Below are 19,606 nucleotides of genomic sequence, written 5' to 3' on the forward strand. Positions count from 1 at the left end.
CATTCGGGGCTCCTGTGATTTGTACATTCCTGTTTTTATGTATATTTTTTTTCTTTAATAAATATATATAAAGGGATGCACCAATACCATTTTTTTTTTTTTTTTTTTACAAGTACTGATACTTCTCCAAGTACTCACAGATACAAGTACTGATACCTTTTTTCTTGTCATGTGACAGTTTTTCTAAAACAATACAGACCAATGATTTCAGGACAGTGGTGGAGCGCCAAAGCCAGGTCACGGCTGCAGCCTCTGCATCCCTGGTAGTTCTCGTGAAAATGCCAAGTATCGGCACTGGTATCTGAACATTCCTATCTAGAACAGTTTTCCATGGTAACCAATCAGCTTCTACCTTTCATTTTCAAAGCTTAACTGAACCAATAGAAGAGGGAAGCTGGATACTATGAGCAACTGCTCCAGATTCTGTCTGCTCCAGTTTTGATTCCCCTCATTGTGAACAGTGAATCTGTACCATGCTACAGGCCAAGATGCAATGAAATGAAGACACGTCTGCAAAGCACAGGTCAATTAGTTTTCCCCCCAATAAGTGTATTTTGATGTAAAAAAAATGGTTGCGTTCCGACCTAAGATGAAATATTTCCACCTGATGACACAAACACATGATTAGAAATAAAGGAGAGTACCAGAAAGGATAAGAAGGCTATGTAGTAAAAGCAGCAGGGGGCCACGTTCAAGACTGTAAATTCAGGTAATCTGCTGTGGAAACCCTCATTAAGCATTGTATAATGAATAATTGATTACTAAATACATAGTCTAGAAAGCAACCGAGACAAACTGGGAAGGCTTTGCATTTATTTTGTGTGCAATGCTGCCTGGAGTGTTGCTATAACAGCAGAGTCCCCATTTGAGCATAAAGTAATGGACATTCCCTTGTGACTTGATCGGAAGCAACTAGTTGTGCTGGGATATACACTGCTATAAATAGAATTCAGGCCTGTGTTTCATCTCTTCTGGCCACTGTGTTTTGTCCTTTCCAATTAAAACACGGCAGCCTTGGCCAAATTGTGCCTTATCCTCTCCAGAATGCAAACGTTTGGGCTGGGACACATTCTGGGTCTCCAGACTTGATTTGTAAAAGCCTATTTCAACCTTTTACATTACAGCTGTCCTTTTTATTGTGCAGGTCAGCTGCTTTGGCTGATGTAATGATATCAAAATTGCGTTCTAATCCAATTTGATTTCGCAAGTCTGGTTCCAAATCATTAAATAATTGCTATATTTCTTTGTAACATTTCCCCCTTTTTTACATTTGTTTGTCACCTTTCAATGTAATGAGATGTATAGCTTTCCTTTATACCCAACTGTGATTGTGATACCTGTACAACAGAGTATTGTATACATTACTAATCGTGCCATTGTCAGCAGGCGTGAAGCTTGTTTCTGGAAAATACTGGGTTTCTCTTGGATATATTCAATGCTTCAGAGAATGATATGCTTCCCTCTATACATGTAAATTATGCTGTCTTTCTACAGGATTGATGCATACATTAGAACACAAACATTACATTTTCTATTTTTTCTTTAGCTTGGTGGGATTGACACGTAATTCTAGTTTAGGTTGTTATTAGATTGGAAGACATCTTTGGTGTTTGTGAGTGTATTATAGAAATAGAGGACTGCCATTGGTGTCCTAGTTGCCTGGTTGTTAGACTGGAACGGCTTCAATACTAGGACTCGCTGACCTGGAACAAGTATGAAGATGAGAAGTCAGAAATTATTCTGTATGCTTGTTCCAGGTCTGCGACAAACATTACTAAAATAAAAATGTCAGCTTGTTATAGAAATAGATGTCAGCAGTGATTGCCTCAGCGTCTCCTGTAACAAGTCTCCTATGTTTATGTGTAATTGCAGTTCTGTCCTTATAACGGACTTTTGTTTACGAATTATGATCTATTCTAATTACTAAGTACTATTAAGTGGTGTATCACTCACAAATAAAGATCAGATGAGTATTCCCAGTATGAGTGGGGCCAGTGCAGCACCTCCAATCCAGGATGATGGAATGTTGGTACCACCGATTTCCAGCCTACAACATCCAAGTATGGTTTCAGTGTTCTCTCTTAAATTCAGGCCTGTGGAATATATCCAGGAAGCCAGAATGCTATATCCTGCCAGAGAGCGACGGAATATAATGGTTGTGGCATGGGCGGAGCTGGGACTAAGTCAGATTTTTCTAGCTTTGTGGTAACATTCTCTTACTCTATCCAAAACTAAGGTTGGCTTCAGTTTTACTTTAGTTTTACTTTAAGGGCCCATTCACAACATTGTGTTGTTGTCGCACGCATGTTAAAACTTGTTGCATAGCAAGACAACACATTCATTCAATAACACACCAAAAAAAGATGCATTTTTAGCATCACACCACAGGATGATCCATGTTCGTGCATTGCAATGCACGTCGGTTGCCAGGTGTGTTGGAGTGCCATTGAGAATAAATGGCACCCCTTCACAGCACTTTGTGTAATAGAAGTTACTGTGTGGATATGCCTTAACACTGACATATTTCACCTTGATATCGGTCTTCTGTAACCCTACCTGTACATCAACACTCCCACTGGAAAAGGAAGCGGTACCAATATATGCCACACGGAGGCTCTTCAGTAGTCCCCATAAACTGACTGAGTAGCAGATCACCCCCGGTGTGGTTCTGCATCCTAGGTATCCCTTCAGCAGGTTGCAGTGTGCTTTTAAGAAGACTGTGCTGCTGCTGCAGTGGAGGTCCAGGACCCGGCTCTGCTGCCTGGAAGGTCTGTCTGAATATGAAGACTGGCTGCCCAGGATTATAAACCTTTTGTCAGATGACACACTTCCTGGATGTGTGTACAGCTTGACCTATAGACCTGCTATTTTACAAGCACTATGTATTGGACATGTTTCTTTAGTTGGTAAAATATGACTTTCACTGGCAAAAAATGTGCATGACTAAAATGTTTTACTATTATGTCTAAACACCACAGAAAGTTAAGAGTATTGATGTTTTATTGTAATTGGTGAAACGTGATTTATCAGCAGGTTACAAAAACCTTTATGTAAGTGTTCTAACATTCTATTTACAGTTCAGTGTGAGCTGATAATTTGTCAATATATACTGCTATGACAATTCTGTAAATTCTAATATGGATAAATATATGTGTGTGCGTGTGTGTGTAGATAGATATTGTGTGTAAATAATGCACTACCTTGTTTTGTCAGTTATTCTACATATAATCTGTTTGTCAGGCTATCACAGTGCTGTGTCTTTGTTTCAGCTTGCAGGGTTCCTTGGCATGTTGTGGTGCCTCAGTCTGTTCGCCTGTGTCTTTGGACATCATATCTATTTGCCAATGCAGGTGAATCCACTGGTTTTGTATGGCTTCATGCTGCTCTTTCTCGTCAACCCCACTAAGACCTTCTACTACAAGTCTCGATTTTGGCTCCTTAAGTTATTGGTAAGTGCCACAGAACTTAACAAAAGCCATTTTCTCCATTTTTCTTTTCCCACTTTTCCATAGCTCTGTTATGTTTGGATTGTGCTTTGCCCTTTGCAGAGCTGTCTTATTGTTGCACTTAAGGTTAATGTCAAGCTATGACCCTGTCCCCAGTATATTCCAACCACATAGGTTAGAAAAAGATCTTGTCATGTTTCAATGTTAGGGGTTTCCTCTTCCATACGGTAACCACATAATTTGCTGTTAGTAGATAGTCCATTGCATGGAAAGAACATTGAAAGATCCATTCACAGTGATGTGTTACTGTAATGCACAAACCAACACACTTCCAGAGTATTGGGCAGCACCCCCACAACACAGTGCACCACAGCATGCATAATGTGCATTATGGTATTAAAGGCTCCTGTTTTTTGGACCTTGTATTGGCAGCCCGTTCAAATTGAATCGGCTGCATTAACCCAATGTGCATTAACGCATGTGCGGTAATTCACCACAGCAGACTGCAGAGATCTTAAGGGGGCCAAAGCATTTCATTTCCACAGCTTCTAACTTTTTAATTTATAATTATTAAATAAAAGGTGCCACCGAACTGCTAAATTTCAGACACCAGATTTAATGCTGGTTCTCCAACCATTTGGTGGACTCTTGTATACCTGGGGTTCTTGGGAGGATGTATCTGGAGACCCTTCTCATAAGTGCTTTGTTTCTGCTCTTGTGTTTTTCCTCTTCACTTTCATCTTGTTTTTAATATTGGTTTTCTCTTCATACTAGTTCCGAGTGTTCACTGCCCCATTCCATAAGGTGGGCTTTGCAGACTTCTGGCTGGCCGACCAGCTCAACAGTCTTGCCGTGATACTCATGGACCTGGAGTTTATGATCTGCTTCTACAGCTTTGAGCTGGACTGGGAGAGTAACAACGGACTCATCACTAATGGTAAGAAAACCTGGGTTTTGTTTGTTTGTTTTTTGTGCATTGTTTTCAACAAATTATTTTATTTTTTTTTTAGAGTAAAAGAACAGCATGGTTTGGGGAACAATTCAGCCTCAGCCAGGTTCTTTTTTTCTTTAAACAGCTTTATTTTATAGTACATATCTTAGAGTCCAGCGCAATGCCCTCCGCTAGACCCTCCTAGTAAGTGGAGGAAGGAAAGCATCTGGTGGTGTGCATTGTGCCTGTACTTGACCTTGTAACTTATCCATATAACTATTTTTTTTTTTAAGCCACTCTGTGGTTTGTTTTGTTTTAGTTTTTTTAGGTTTTCATTAGATGGGAGGTTTTGGTTTTGCTATGAAATTCACTACAGAAAGTTCTTTGACAGTGATGTAATTGCAGCTTTTTCTTCCATTTGGTGCAAGCTCATTGTGTATTATTAAGCTTAAGTATCTGAGAAGCCTTTTGATGGAAACCTCCATTTTCTGACTCTTGGGCTTATGTGCTCCTTGTCGAGCAGTTGCCTCTGACAAAGTGACACTGAACAGGCGTCTTATTACCCTGAGACTATAGAGTATGGGTATTGGAGAATGGCAACGTCTCTCAAAGGTTTTCTCAGGTAGGTAATTCATTTCAGGACAAAATATGGAACTATAAATTGCCTTTAAATATTCAGCATGATTCTTGTAACTAAGTGTAATAAATATTGAGGACAGGGATAAAGGTTGAGTGATGACCATGAGGTGCTTGAGTCTGGATGTGGTTTTATGTATTTGTGTCTTGCTTCTTTTCTGTGTACACAGGGACTGGAAAGTGTAATACATATTCCTATGGGGTACGAGCTGTGGTTCAGTGTATTCCAGCCTGGCTACGTTTCATCCAGTGCCTGCGACGATACCGAGACACTAAAAGAGCCTTTCCTCACCTGATGAATGCTGGCAAATACTCCACTACTTTCTTCATGGTCACCTTCGCTGCTCTCTACCAAACCCACAAAGGTAAAAATCCTATGTGTGTGTATATTGTTTCCAGATCTCTGAGACCATCAGTGTGACTGAAGAGCTTTGAAATCCCAACGTTGGTGACAAGTACAAGTACACAGCTTGTCTCAATGATGGATAAGCCTTTGCTCTGTCACTGTCCCTCACTTCCCACAGAAACGGCTTTTCCTCACGTGTGTTACAAAATGGTCCTTTTGTTTTTCTCCTTATAAAATGTTCTTTCACAACACACATGAAATAAAATTGTTGGAAGGTGGCGTAATTATTCATTTTAAATTATTCTACGTTAATAATTGTCCATGATCTTTATATTGACCAATTCTGCTGGCTGACACTTCTATTTTGTATTTAAGCATGATTCGCCCCCGCACACCGTTCAGGATCTTCACTCATTTCTCCATAAACCTATTGATTAGGGCTGCAACTAATGATGATTTTCATAATCGATTAATTGGCCGATTTATTGTTTTGATCGGATAACAAATGTAAATAAATACCATTCTTAATTTAAAATAAAATGCACAAATGCATAAATCATTTTACAATGTTCTTAGGCTATTCTCTCTTAGGATCCAATGTTAGGCTATTCTCTCTTAGGATCCAATGTTAGGCTATTCTCTCTTAGGATACAATGTTCTTAGGCTATTCTCTCTTAGGATACAATGTTCTTAGGCTATTCTCTCTTAGGATACAATGTTAGGCTATTCTCTCTTAGGATACAACGTTAGGCGATTCTCTCTTAGGATACAATGTTCTTAGGCTATTCTCTCTTAGGATACAATGTTAGGCTATTCTCTCTTAGGATACAACGTTAGGCGATTCTCTCTTAGGATACAATGTTCTTAGGCTATTCTCTCTTAGGATACAATGTTAGGCTATTCTCTCTTAGGATACAATGTTCTTAGGCTATTCTCTCTTAGGATATAATGTTCTTAGGCTATTCTCTCTTAGGATACAATGTCAGGCTATTCTCTCTTAGGATACAATGTTCTTAGGCTATTCTCTCTTAGGATGCAATTTTAAGGTATTTGTCATAGGAGAATATTCTTATATTAGAATATTAGACAGAGAAATCCATACAATAATATGTATATTGGTTAACAAATTGTAATTATTTTCCATTTGACATCATTGGAACAAACCAGGATTGGACAAATGAACGTTACATTCGCCTTGCAAAAGGCAACTTAAATATCATCAGAAAATAACATCTCACACGTTAATATATGCAAGGATATCTTTTGACTTGCTGATACATTTGCACTGCAATTTTCTTTGTTTAACAATTAGACTCCTTAGCGTTAAGGCAATCGCAGGTCTACCAGAACCTTGCCACTGCACCAATCCACATCTACACAAATCCAAACTGAACTTTGTAGTGTTAGGCTCCTCCTAACCATGTTGTCATGAATTGTATTGGAACTGTAACGTCTTCCTTATATTGTGAAATGCTGCACAACCTGTTGGCACTATATAAATCCTGTATTATAATCATTTTTGCAGCTCTATCCCACAGATTGTAATGGATTTAAGGGGGGGCAAAGGAAACTCTATCGTTGAAAGGTGATCTTTGTGCTGTGCCCCTCTACTCCAATATAAAAATGACACTTATGTGATCTATAAAAATACCGGACAATGCATTTCTATCTTTTACTTGTTCCTCACGTTAAGTAAAAACCCAAAATGTAGTCCGATCTGCTTCCTAATGAATACCCTACGCCCCCCTACAAGAAAAAATCTTGACCTTAGGACAGACTACAAGAACAAAGGATTGTTTGGAGCACAACTGACACCTCTTTAAAATAAAAAATCATTGTGGTGCTGAAGGGGAGAAACGCCATGACCCTGAATCTGTGTGCGATTACATTAGCTTGACATGTGAGCCAAGTAATTGAAATGCAGCCACATGTGTCGTCTTTGTCTTGCAGCTCAGAATCACTCGGATGCTCAGGTGTTCTTCTACCTGTGGATCATTAGCTATGTCATCAGTTCATTATATACTCTTATCTGGGACTTGAAGATGGACTGGGGGCTGTTTGACAAGAACGCCGGAGAGAATACATTCCTGCGAGAAGAGATTGTGTATCCTCAGAAGGTGGGAGGTGTATGGATTTATTTCTACTTGCTTGTGGTTATTATTAACATGAATGTCATTTATTTAAAACTTCGCTTCTTCCTTTCCTCTTCTAGGCCTATTATTACTGTGCAATCATACAGGATGTCATTCTGCGCTTTGCATGGACCATACAGATTTCTCTCACGACATTAAACCTACATAACAATATTTCAGATATAATATCCACTGTCTTTGCTCCGCTTGAAGTCTTCCGGTAAGTGGTTAAACAAGCGTTCTCAATATTCCATAGATCTCTAGTATCCAGTATAAGGGCTCGAGTTCTGGCCATAGGCCCAAGTGGTCCTTCCTGCATTCTGATATTATCTTTTCATGCGTAAGCTAGCCACATAAAGCTAGATTTCTCTCGTCCTGCCCCTCGGGCTGAAAGCAAATCACTTGATTCTCTAATTCACACTAAACATCATGGATGGAGCAATGCCCACCTGTAGGCTATTGTATTCAGACAGCGTCCACAGCTGTCTAAATACCCGAACAATGCAGTCACTGTTCTGCAGAACATTTTCCACCTGACTCCTTTGATTTTGTAGTTTCTTGTGCCGGGTTGTTCCACCCATGGCTCAAGTTTTGTCCGATTCAGCAGCAATTGGGCAGTATTCAAGCCATGTATGGCTAGCATTAATCTGACTGTCCAAGGACCTCTGCATGATCTCATTCAGTTATTATAGTTTTTGTCTGATCACATGTTTACAGCTATAGCTAGAGAGAAATATAAAAAGAGCATGTTACCTTCGCACAATGAAGGCAGATGGCTTACAGTATATGGGAAGTCAAAACATTTATTTTTTCTATTAAAATTTTGCCCAGTCCAGCATAGATTTTTTTTTTGTTTGTTTTTTTTTTTATTGGACATTTGTTTTCTTTTCTTACTTTGTTTGTGTCCCACTGAGGAGAATTTACCTTACCCTAGACAACAGTGAGGGGAAATCACTCCAAAATAAAGGGGATCTGCTCTTGGACAGTTGTCACCGGCACCGGTGTCCCCAATTGGGAGTCTTCTCTGATTACTATTTTGGTGAGAAGTCAATTTTGTTTTTTCTCTTGCTTTGTATCCAGGGTACAAGTGCAAACGGTGATAAAATAAATATATATATATCTCAGCAGGAACATGGTAATAAAACTGACAGAGGTTCTAACCCCATTTACCACTAACCACAACAAAATGTTTAGGCTTTAGATGCACTGAGTACAGATGCCTCCGTTTCAGGGTTGGTATCAGTTTGTCACCCACCATCCTATTAAATCTCTGAGCCTCCAGTGATGAAACTGCCCCGCACTAGTTTTGGGCCTCTGTCTCTTTTTGCGTGATAAAGATGGACTGGACTTCCCAATGATTGGTTTAGGCAACGTTTTAGAGAATCTGGGGGATCAAGGGTAGAACTGTGCATGCTGCTGTGGCGAGTTCACCATTGGAGCTTCAAGTGATATATATTTCAAACATATGATTCTAATTGGCCTGTAACCATTTTATGGGGGGGGGATCGGCCTTTAAGATGCTCCTGTTAATGGAGAAGATTCTAGTCACCCCTCACTGATGGAAGAAGAGGTATTAATACATTCATTTTGTTTTCAATTGTTTTATGAACGAGAAAATAAGAAACAAAAAGAGGAGGAGGGTTACATGCTGCCCAAAAACAGTTTAAAGAAGAATTCTGGGCATATTTATTTGTAACCCCTTTAGAGGGGCTACCCCCCACACTGCAAGGATTCAGTGTTCGTGCTCGAAAATAAGTTTATACTCGCCTGAACCTCGCAGCCGGCTGGCTGTTAGAATGGTTCCTGCCGCCTGGCTCCCCCTCTGCTCCAGCAGTCTAAGGTCCTGTGAGTCATCATGTCCTATACAGTGTATAGGGCACCGAGGGACATTCCATCGCTGAAGCGGAGGTAGAGAGAGGCAGCAGGGACGGGAGTAGCAGCCAGCCGAGTCCATAGCTCACATGAGTATATAGAAGGGATGCACCGATATATATCGGCCGCCAAAACATTCCATTCTGCTCTGATCAGCAGGGAATCTTCGCACCCCCCTGCTGATCGAAACGGAAAGTGCCAATGTGAAAGGGGTCTTATGTTGTACAGGGCCATGCAAAAGTACCGAGTAATCCATTTTAATTCGGGTGGTAGTGCAAAAAAACAGGGAAAACACCAAGGGGGTAAATAGTTGTGCAAGGCACTGTATGCTGATGGACGAATCCTCTTTGCCACTGATAGGCGAATGTGAAATACTCTGAAATTGATAGGCGAATACGGTAAAATTCAGATAGATGAATGTCCAGCGAGAATTGGACAGCGAATCCTTTTTAAATAGACCGTTAGTATTAAAAGTCTTTATTAACATGTTACTGGGGTTTCTTTTTAATTTCAGATCATGTCAAAAAATAATGATCCCCTGTCCATACAATTTTATTGAGCAGTTTCTAATAAGACAAAATTTAGTCACATGGCTTTACCCTTTCAAGGTGTATTATTGTTTAAATGAAAAGCTCGTATCTGCTTTTACCTACATATGATCTTGATGGAAGTATTGTACATTCCTTCCGTGTGGCCTGCTTGGTATTATAAATGTGAATTGCGCCCTCTACTGTTCATCAGAGGAACTGATACATGACATTAGTTATATAGCTTTTCTTACTGCCATGCATGCATTATATGCTAAATGGGCATTTTGTTTTATATGTTTAGAGACTAGTTTAAGACATTTACCTTTTTGCCTGGTCTAGCTGCCTCACTTTTAAGTGACGATTATTCTGTATTGTCACCCTAATCAGATTTATTCTCCCAGATTTTTTTGTTTTTGTTTTACAACTCCTCCTCCTGTAGACCAGCGTTTCTTTTTTTCAGTCATGGCAACCTTTAAAAGCACATAGACACCTCACTCTGGCTGATTTTGTCTGCGATCGCTGTCTAACAGCTCAATAACAGGCATTCAAAGCGCATATCGACCACACTTGCATGTCTTCTGCAATGCTCTTTCTAAACCTACCAACTTTCTCAGCCACTGACCAAGAAAAACCTAGTGAAGCCACAAAAAGGTTGAAACTCCTTATGTACATGATTTTGAAGTGCTGAACTCTTAAAGCACATTAACATTTTCAGTTTAAATCGGCTAAATGTATTGCAGGTGCATAAAACAAAAGGTGTGTAAAGTCTTCTGGTTCATTTGCTTTGGAAAGCAGCCACAGCGCGAGTAGAAAATCTTGTCCCTTGTCAGCGTTCTACATATAAGGTTATTTGTTCTCTGTGTGGAAGCTGTGACCTCTCTGCAATGGTCCAAAATGTTCCCCGCTGTGTTAGAGCTCGAGTTCTTCAATTAGCAGCATGGACTTTGCTGAAGAGCTATAGGTCTGATGCAAGGCATGTTCAATCTCTGCACGGCTTTCACACAGTGAGCAAGGGTTTATTTCTACAGCATGCTGGCATGGAAACAGGCTTTTCTACTGTGGCTCTAGTTTGGCGTCTATAGAAAATGAACTGTAAGACTTTGCACACCATTTTTGTTTTTTTGATGTATTTAGCTGATTTCACCTGACTGTTCAGTTACCTGTTATGATCAGCATACCAGCCAGGCAACCAGCATTTTCAAAAGGGAAGCCTACCAATTTTTATTTAGCAAAGGCAGCCTACTCATTTTTTGCAGCACAGGTTTTAAAGTAGAATGTGTTTACAGCCAATTTCCATTCTCGCCCCCACAGCCGCTTTGTGTGGAATTTCTTCCGTCTGGAGAATGAACACCTGAATAACTGTGGTGAGTTCCGCGCCGTGCGCGACATCTCTGTGGCACCAATGAATGCCGATGACCAAACGCTGCTGGAGCAGATGATGGATCAGGAGGACGGAGTGAAGAACCGAGCCAAAAGCAAGCCATGGAAACGCAGCCAGAGTATCTCTCTCCGCATACCACGTTTATCCTCCCAGTGAGTGGCCTGTTCATAAGTGATGTTACCAATGTAATAAAGTACTGATTTATTTGTATCGGAGACCTGAACACATCCCAGGAGCTAGATATCTAGTGCATCTAATGGAATTTAGATGGCATCTGGTGGGGTTTTCCACTTTCAACAATGAAATGGGAATACAATGAGCTTCCAGCTTGGTGTGGACTGGCTGGGCAAATTGAAAATGGTGGCCTTCTGAATATAAGGTATGTAGTGCCCAAAATGGCAATCCATTCCAGATCAGAGGTGCTATTCTAGACTATGCAATCTGCTGATCTCTGAGGCTTCCAATTAGGGTGACCCGCACCCACCAAGCTGCAGATCCTCAGAATTTTAGTTAGACAATAGTCAAGTACCTACAAAGTCAAGTACCTACAACTTAAAGTATCACTCAGTCTGATATAAATTTAGTTGATTGATTTGACCAAATGTTTGAGGGCACCTAACCATTACACCTACCTGTATGGTTAAATGTAGGTGTACACCCCTCCACATGGAGTCCAGGTTTTTCCAGTGAAGGATACGGTTTATACTACAGCACACAAAGACATTTCAACAATGTGCCATTCCAACCTTGTTTTAACCATTTGGGAAAGGCCCTCTTCTCTTCCAGTATGACTACACCCATGTGCACAAAGCCAGGTCCATGAAGACATGGTTTGAGGCTTTTAGTGGGGAGGAATGAAACTGGCCGGTACGGAGCCGTAACCTCAACCCTAATGAACACCTTTTGGAATACATTAGAATGCTAATTGTTAGCATCCTGCATCAGTACCTGACTTCACAAATGCTCTTTTGGCTAAATAGGCACAAAGTGCCATGGACACACTAGAAAATCTTGTGGAAAAGCTTCCCAGGTTAGTGGTGTCTGTTATGATCGCTAAGTGAAACCAATGTTGATGCCCATGATTTTGGAATAGGCCGTCCACCAAGCACCTTTGATGGTTAGATGTCTAGAAAACTTTGGACATATAGGGGTCAATTCACAAAGCTTATTTTCTTCATTTTGGCCATTATTTCATTGATATCGCTTGTTATATAGTTGCTGTGTAAAGGTTGTCAATTCACAAAACTCAATAACGCTTCTTATTTTTAAGAAGTGGTAAATTAACTATTCAGACGGTATTTTAACTATTCAGACGTTATTTTAACAACTGGAGTGATAAAATATGCTTGAAATGCAATTCACAAAAGGAAAAGGTCCTTTTATCACTCGTTATTGAGACATAATTTATCACCTCCCGCAGGGTGGTGTTATGACAGATTTCAGGCGTTATCTGATGCATTTTGCACTGAGATGACATGAGTTAGATAGAAATAGAAACTTTTTTCTTCATTTTCACATTGCTAAATGCTTTTGAGTACAGAAGAAGAAGGCGGCATGTATTTGTCATTTCTACAGCTTTTATCCTTCTACAAATGTAGATGATTTTTTTACAGTTAGAGGTTAGTGGCAAATCTCACATGACACGAAAAATCAAATGTCCCTGGACACCCTTCAGTGGGGTTGTAGAGCGAGCGGATTGTTCCATGCAACAATTTTAATATCAAGACAGGCTTTATAGGTGGTACGGAGAATAGCTTGCCCTCCCTACACTGTCTGTCTGTCATCGGATGTAGATCTAAATAAATGTAATGTTTCATATATTCATTCCGTTCAGAAAAAATGTTATTGTTATTTCTATATGATTTCTTCCCTACCAAATTTAAAATTAGTATGCATGTGGCGAATATGGAATATATTCCTTCCTTATATGTGGAATCCTTTTGTGTGGTGAAAGTAACAGTCATTTAGGCATCTGCTCCACCCCTTCTGCTACCAAAATGCACTGCGAAAGTGTTAAAATAACACCCAAAACGTTATTTTATCACAGTAATAGATAAAATAAAGTCTGTGATGTTAAAATAACACTTGCTTAAGGAACGTTAAACTGCGTGTGCATTCACGATTCCGGCTTTTGTGAATTGCATGTTTCAGCCAGTAAAATAAAGAGTGGTAAAATAAGGATAGATAAATTAACTTCTACTCTCATAACGCTGGGCTTTGTGAATTGACCCCATAGTGTATAAAAGTTATTCTTACATTGTATAGCTAATGTCATCTTTTACTTTGTAGGAGCAAGGCTCGAGATGCCAAGGTCCTGATTGATGACACTGATGATGAAGCCAACACATGAGGCGCAAGCTACATTTAATGTTCACTTTCATCGATCGTCTTCACCAGGTTTTCATCCCAACTCCAGGCTTCTTTATGTCCATTCACCATACCCATTCATTACAGGGCTGGCCTTCTGTGCGCTTGCCAACCCCACATTTGCCTGCCTCCCTCCAAATCCATGGACAGATGTAAACACAGAAGCCAAGGAACGACCTCTACACCCAAGGCTGCTAAGATGGAAACAGACTCATAACATAAATGGGTGATCAAAATCTCCCTCTGCTGATTTTTGTCCAACCTTTCTGCTTGCCTGACCTCAGACAGACTTAATTTAATTGATTTCTGATGCTGTGACGGCACATACAACACCCTGTGCTGGGTTTGTTTTACTCGCAGCTGATTTTTTTTTTTTCTTACGTTTTCTCTTTTCTTTGCCCTTACCTTGACATCCCCATTCATGTGTTTCTTTGCAGAGCATCATGGACATTTTCTGTTCCCACCCCCCAGCAGTGCTGGAAGGGGTCCCAATGAAAAAGGGGCTGGGGGAGTGACCGAGCTTTGAGAGATTAACTTTCCTTCATTTAAACCTTCGTCGATTTTCATTATTTTAAACCAAAGTTTTGTTTTCTCCTGCACCATCCTATCTTCTCTATAATCTCTCTTATTTTCTTGCTGGATGTGTTCAACTCTCTAAACTCATCTGGTGGTGTGCAGCCACTTCATAATCTGACAGAAGCCAGTCCTGCCAAGGGCCTGTATTCTGCTCTTTGTAAGAGCTGAGCACTCCCTTTCATAGCCTCAATAGCCTGCACTGGGAGAGCTGTGCCTAACCATTTCACTACTGAGTACAGGAAGCCAGGAGGTTAAATGGTTCACAGATCTCCCACAGCAGAGTCGGTGAAGTTAAAGCGTTCCTCTTTTACTGCCAGATAAGACATGTCAACGTTGCACGTTGAGGTGCAATGTATGTCTCAAGTATTCTCTATGACTTCTGTGAGAGCAGGCTCATACACGGCTGTCAGCTGTCTCATTGCTGCCTTTCTGGGTTCTACCCACATTTGCCAGCAGACCTTCCCACAAGGGCTGACAATAGGGAAACAGTCTTAATACCCCTCCCTCCATACCCAGCACTGCAGTAGATGCACAATGCAGTAATTGGGAAGGGGGCAGCACAGTACGAACGTCATTCATTCTCAAAAGACAATGTTGGCTGTAAAGAGTCCATCCTCACCTTCTCCATGAGACAGGTCTAGATGTATAACGGAGCTGCCCCCTCTCTCACACATCTGTCTGCTTTCTCCAGTTAGTGCAAGGACAATCTTTTGAAATAGACCTCTGCTTGGTGACAACTTACCTCTACAAGAGTCTGCCTCTCTCAGCACCTCCCCAGCTCGAGTTCTGTGATGGGCATGAATCAAGGGGCCATGCTGAGAGATCCTGAGGTTTGTGACCGCTGCTTTGTCTTCGCTGTTGCTGTACATGTGCATTGCTGTTCAGCTTAGCTTCTCGTTTGTGTGCATGCTTTGTTCCTTCCTTCCGTGTCATGGGGGGAATTATTTGTATTTTTAGAAAGGAGCTTAAATGCTGAGTATAGGGAGTGGGCACCAGTTGCTTTTAAAGCCTGATAGGCTGTAATAGAAAGGAACTACAAATCAAGACTGACATTATACCTGTTACAACACCTAGAGTAGCAATTGGTAACTTCTATGTCGGCTTGAAACCAATTTGCTTTTAGGAATATGCTAATAGAAGTTCCAGTAAGGGACTGTTCATGCGTATTATGAAGGCAGCCATTTTGAAACCTTGACAGATGTGAAACCGCTCATCACTATGAGTAAGAGAGTTGATAGAGAACAGTGTGGTTCATCCTACAAAATGGCTGACTTCAAATTGTACTGTTAAACTTCTTACAGGGTTTAGGAGCCACTTACTTTACTGCCGGATTTGTATATAGTTAGTTATCTAGCCAACTCAGGCTTTGATACTTACATTCCCTAAATATGTCTCAGCTGTTTACTTGGCAAACACTGCTGTAATGGGAGGTATACCAGGAGTATGGCCATTTACAAGCTGAGATCAGAAGGCACCTTCCTGGCGTGCGGCTGTAACTCCAGTCTTTTGCTGGTACTGCTGTGGACAGTCTTCAGAATGCATTTAACTGCGACAGAATCGCTCACATCAGGAGAGAGAACAGACTCCTATTCAGAAGGACACGGCCTACAGGAGCTCCCTCCCTGCCTCAGAACCAGCTCAAGCTTGGTAGCTGTGATGTAACAAACGTGCTCTTCTTGTGTAAGATGTGATGTAAATCTGTACAGCAAGGGAATCATGCTTGGATGAGGGACGTGGAAAACCAGGGAATAAAGGGGGAAATTTAAGCACACTCCGTCCCTCCCTGCTCCCCTCTCCAGCTATCTGTCCCCAATGTGAAGCTCTCTTCCTGCTAGATGTCTTCAGTATCAGCACTGTGACTTGTTGGTGCATTCCTATCTTGTGTCCCTCCACCCCACATCTAGTCTTATTTCATTTCTCTTCCCTCCACACACCTCATGCTTGTTCCTTCCTTTCCTTCTCTACAAGCTTGTCCTCTGATAACAGAGAGCACAGGCTGATACTTGCTTACTCTTCTCTGTGGCTGTGCGGATAGATTTTTGTTCCCTTTTGATGGATATAAGAGTACATTTTTTTTAATACTGTGGAGTACTTTCTGGTCAGTAGGAAAAATTTGGCACAAAGTGCTTCTGGTTTGTAGATTGTATAAAAAAACAAATTTATGTGGCTTTATGTGTTTATTATTTTTTTGTTTGTCTTTTTTCGTAAAAGAAAAAAAAAGGAAAATGGAGTGTGCTGTCTGATTTATTTGGTTAGCAAAAATATTCCTATGATGACTGAAAGGGGTACATCTCCATGTGATAATGCAGAAATCACACGTTATAAGGGTCAGTTCAGTAAAGCATTGTGTGTATTCTTCTTTTTTTTTCCCCCCCATTTACTGTATTTTCTCATTGAAAATTAACTTTTTCATTCACGAAGACTGGCTTCACATATATGCAATGTGGTAACCCTTGCAGTGCATTGCTATGCCATTTATTTGAAATGGCATCTTAATGCAGTAAGGCAATGCACCTGCGTTGCACAGTAACTCACTGCCGTGCATGGTGGTGCCCTGTGTCGGCAGAAATGGTGAAGGTGCATTTCTAGGTTGATTTTTATTTGGGCTGCCTTTAATGCAACATTTATTAAATTGACCCCAAAGTCCCACAACAGGTTAGCTCCCTTCAAAATATTTAACACAAATGTTATTTTGAAGAGTCTGATCTGTTATACTGGGGCACATGTCTGCACCCTTAGCCCTCTTTTATCTAACAGGACCACCTTTTGTGCTGATGACTGTTACTTGGAACAAATGGATTCTAACTGGTAAAATAGCACAATTTTAATTAAAGAAAAAAAAATATCATTGTGTATATTGGTTGCTTCAGAATACCAGAATTTACCAGCAGCTGAAGATGCAAGATTTAAGGCCTCATGCACACTGCATTCAAATCTGTGGCTGGACCGATTCTTTCAGCCGGAATTCCAGATGTGTCCACATAGATGCAGCTGCTGTGTCTATTCAAGGTAATGACAGGGTGATAGCGGCCCCATCTGGCTGTGACTATGTAATCATACATTCTACAATTATCTGTGGATCAGGAGAGATGTTTGTCCCAGGATACAGAGAGATTGCGTCCCGGGACAAACATCTCTGTGCAGACACCTGGAATTCCTGCCACAAGAATGCGTAGGCTCTTGCCACAGGAGTCTCCAGCTGCAGATTTGAATGCTGTATGCATGAGACCTAATTGTAGACTTTCCAAAGAAAACCTGGGATATGGTTAAGAATCCAACACACTAAGGTCTCCGGAACTAATGTGATTTCTGGGTTTCCTGAAGATCCTTTTTGTTTCAGTTTGAATCTTTCCTACGTAATCATGTGACCAAGGTTGAGACTGACTGTTCTTGCAAGTTGGAGTAGATGGTGCCTTGCACTGAAGGTCAATACCAAATTTTAAATGGTACACAATGCCTTAGTCTGTTAGCATTTTCACCAAGCAGTACAGCTCAAATGTTTGCATTTAAACACTAAAGGCTGTTTGTTCTGCTTTCCCTGCAATGCAAACGCATCTCCAGTAGGACATGCTTTGTTTTGAGAAACCGTAATACGAAGCAGGTCAATGCACCCTCAGAACGGTCATTCATATTGTACTTTTGAGGTTCATGGGAATCTCCTGATCTGCATAAAATGCATTGCACAACAATGCAAACATAATTATAAAGGATGTATTCACACTCATCCATTTTCATGCAGCAAAACCAATGTATGTTGCTGCAGTTGCTTCTGGAAATGAAGCAAGTGGCATTGGGAAGAGGCTTCACCCAATATCTCAACAGCCTATCCTGTAGGCAGCAGTGGTAGTTCTCTTGAACTGGAGCTATAGAAAGCCTGCCAATGACAGTTTACACTTACAGAGGGGTAATAGGCTCTGTTGTACAGTACTGTTGATATAACATGTTTCAGGTATATCCAGGCAACTTACAGGAGGATGTCACTAGTGTTGTGAGGTCTGTCACAGTCCAGTGGGTAGGCTGTTTATGTGGAGGTAACATCGGCAGCTGCATTCACTAACATGCAGTCATGCTCCATATCCACTATAGCTGGAACTTGATCATGTAGTGTGGCATATACAGTGAGGAAAATAATTATTTGATCCCCTGCAGATTTTGTAAGTTTGACAACTTACAAAGAAATGAAAGGTCTATAATTTTATCATAGGTATATTTTAAGTGATAGAGACAGAATATCAACCAAAAATCCAGAATAAAACGCATGATACAAATGTTATAAATTGAGTTGCAGTTCAGAGAGTAAAATAAGTATTTAATCCCCTACCAACCAACAATAATTCTGTCTCCCACAGACTGGCTATGTGGTACAGAGATTAATCCTGTCAATTTAAGAAGGTGATCCCAACGCCAACTCGTTATGTATATAAGACACCTGTCCACAGAATCTTCCATTCAAACCTCACCACCATGGGCAGACCAAAGAGCATAAGGGACAAGATTATAGACCTGCACAAGGCTGGAATGAGCTACAAGACCATCAGCAAGAAACATGGTGAGAAGGAAACTGTTGGAGCGATTATTCGCAAATGGAAGGCATACAAAATAACCATCAATCGCCCTCGGTCTGGAGCTCCATGCAAGATATTTGCCTCATGGGGTAAGGATGATCAGGAGAAAAGTGAGGGATCAGCCCAGAACTACATGGGAGAAGCGTGTGAATGATCTCAAGGCAGTTGGGACCACAGTCCCAGAGAAGGATTGGTAGAAAGTGCTGCGGTCAGATGAGACAAATTGAGCTCTTTGGCATTAACACAACTCGCAGTGTTTTGGGGAAGAAAAATGCTGACTATGACCCTAAGAACACCAAACCCACAGTCAAGCAAAGAGGTGGAAACATGCTTTGGGGCTGTTTCTCTGCTAAAGGTACAGGCCGACATTGCCGCATTGAGGGGCCAATGGACAGGGCCATGTATTGTAAAATCTTGGATGAGAACCTCCTTCCCTCAGCCAGAACACGGAAGCTGGGTCATGAATGGGTCTTTCAGCATAACCATGACCCAAAACATACCGCCAAAGCAGTGGCTCAAGAAGAAGCACTTTAAGGTCATGGAGTAGCCTAGCAAGTCTCCAGACCCTAATCCTATAGAAAAATTATGGATGGAGCTGAAACTTTGAGTTGCCAAGCGACAGTCAAGAAACCTGAAGGATTTAGAGAAGATCTGTAAAGAAGACTGGACCAAAATCCCTCCTGAGATGTGTGCAAACCTGGTAACCAACTATAAGAAACGTCTTACCTCTGTGCTTGCCAACAAGGGTTTCTCCACCAAGTACCAAGTCATGTTTTGCTTGGGGATCAAATACTTAGTGTAGTCACTGAACTGCAACTCGATTT

At 40.9% G+C, this 19,606-nt stretch overlaps 1 protein-coding gene across 2 annotated transcripts in view; it reads left to right on the forward strand.

Moving 5' to 3' along the window:
* The window catches only part of XPR1 (xenotropic and polytropic retrovirus receptor 1), a 134,359-nt gene extending 119,219 nt beyond the window's left edge, over positions 1-15,140 (forward strand). The window contains exons 9-15 of one of the 2 annotated variants that reach the window (XM_018567418.1): positions 3,270-3,449; positions 4,221-4,383; positions 5,184-5,378; positions 7,310-7,476; positions 7,572-7,711; positions 11,205-11,426; positions 13,564-15,140. In XM_018567418.1, the coding sequence (XP_018422920.1) occupies positions 3,270-3,449; positions 4,221-4,383; positions 5,184-5,378; positions 7,310-7,476; positions 7,572-7,711; positions 11,205-11,426; positions 13,564-13,624 (1,128 nt within the window). In that variant the 3' untranslated portion in view covers positions 13,625-15,140. Of the gene's footprint in view, positions 1-3,269; positions 3,450-4,220; positions 4,398-5,183; positions 5,379-7,309; positions 7,477-7,571; positions 7,712-11,204; positions 11,427-13,563 lie in introns of both variants that reach the window. The other variant, XM_018567419.1, reaches the window with a different exon arrangement.
* The last annotated feature ends 4,466 nt before the right edge of the window (positions 15,141-19,606 follow it).

Source organism: Nanorana parkeri, unplaced genomic scaffold (genome assembly GCF_000935625.1).
Source record: "Nanorana parkeri isolate BGI_ZX_2015 unplaced genomic scaffold, ASM93562v1 scaffold1046, whole genome shotgun sequence".
Lineage (NCBI taxonomy): Eukaryota > Metazoa > Chordata > Amphibia > Anura > Dicroglossidae > Nanorana > Nanorana parkeri.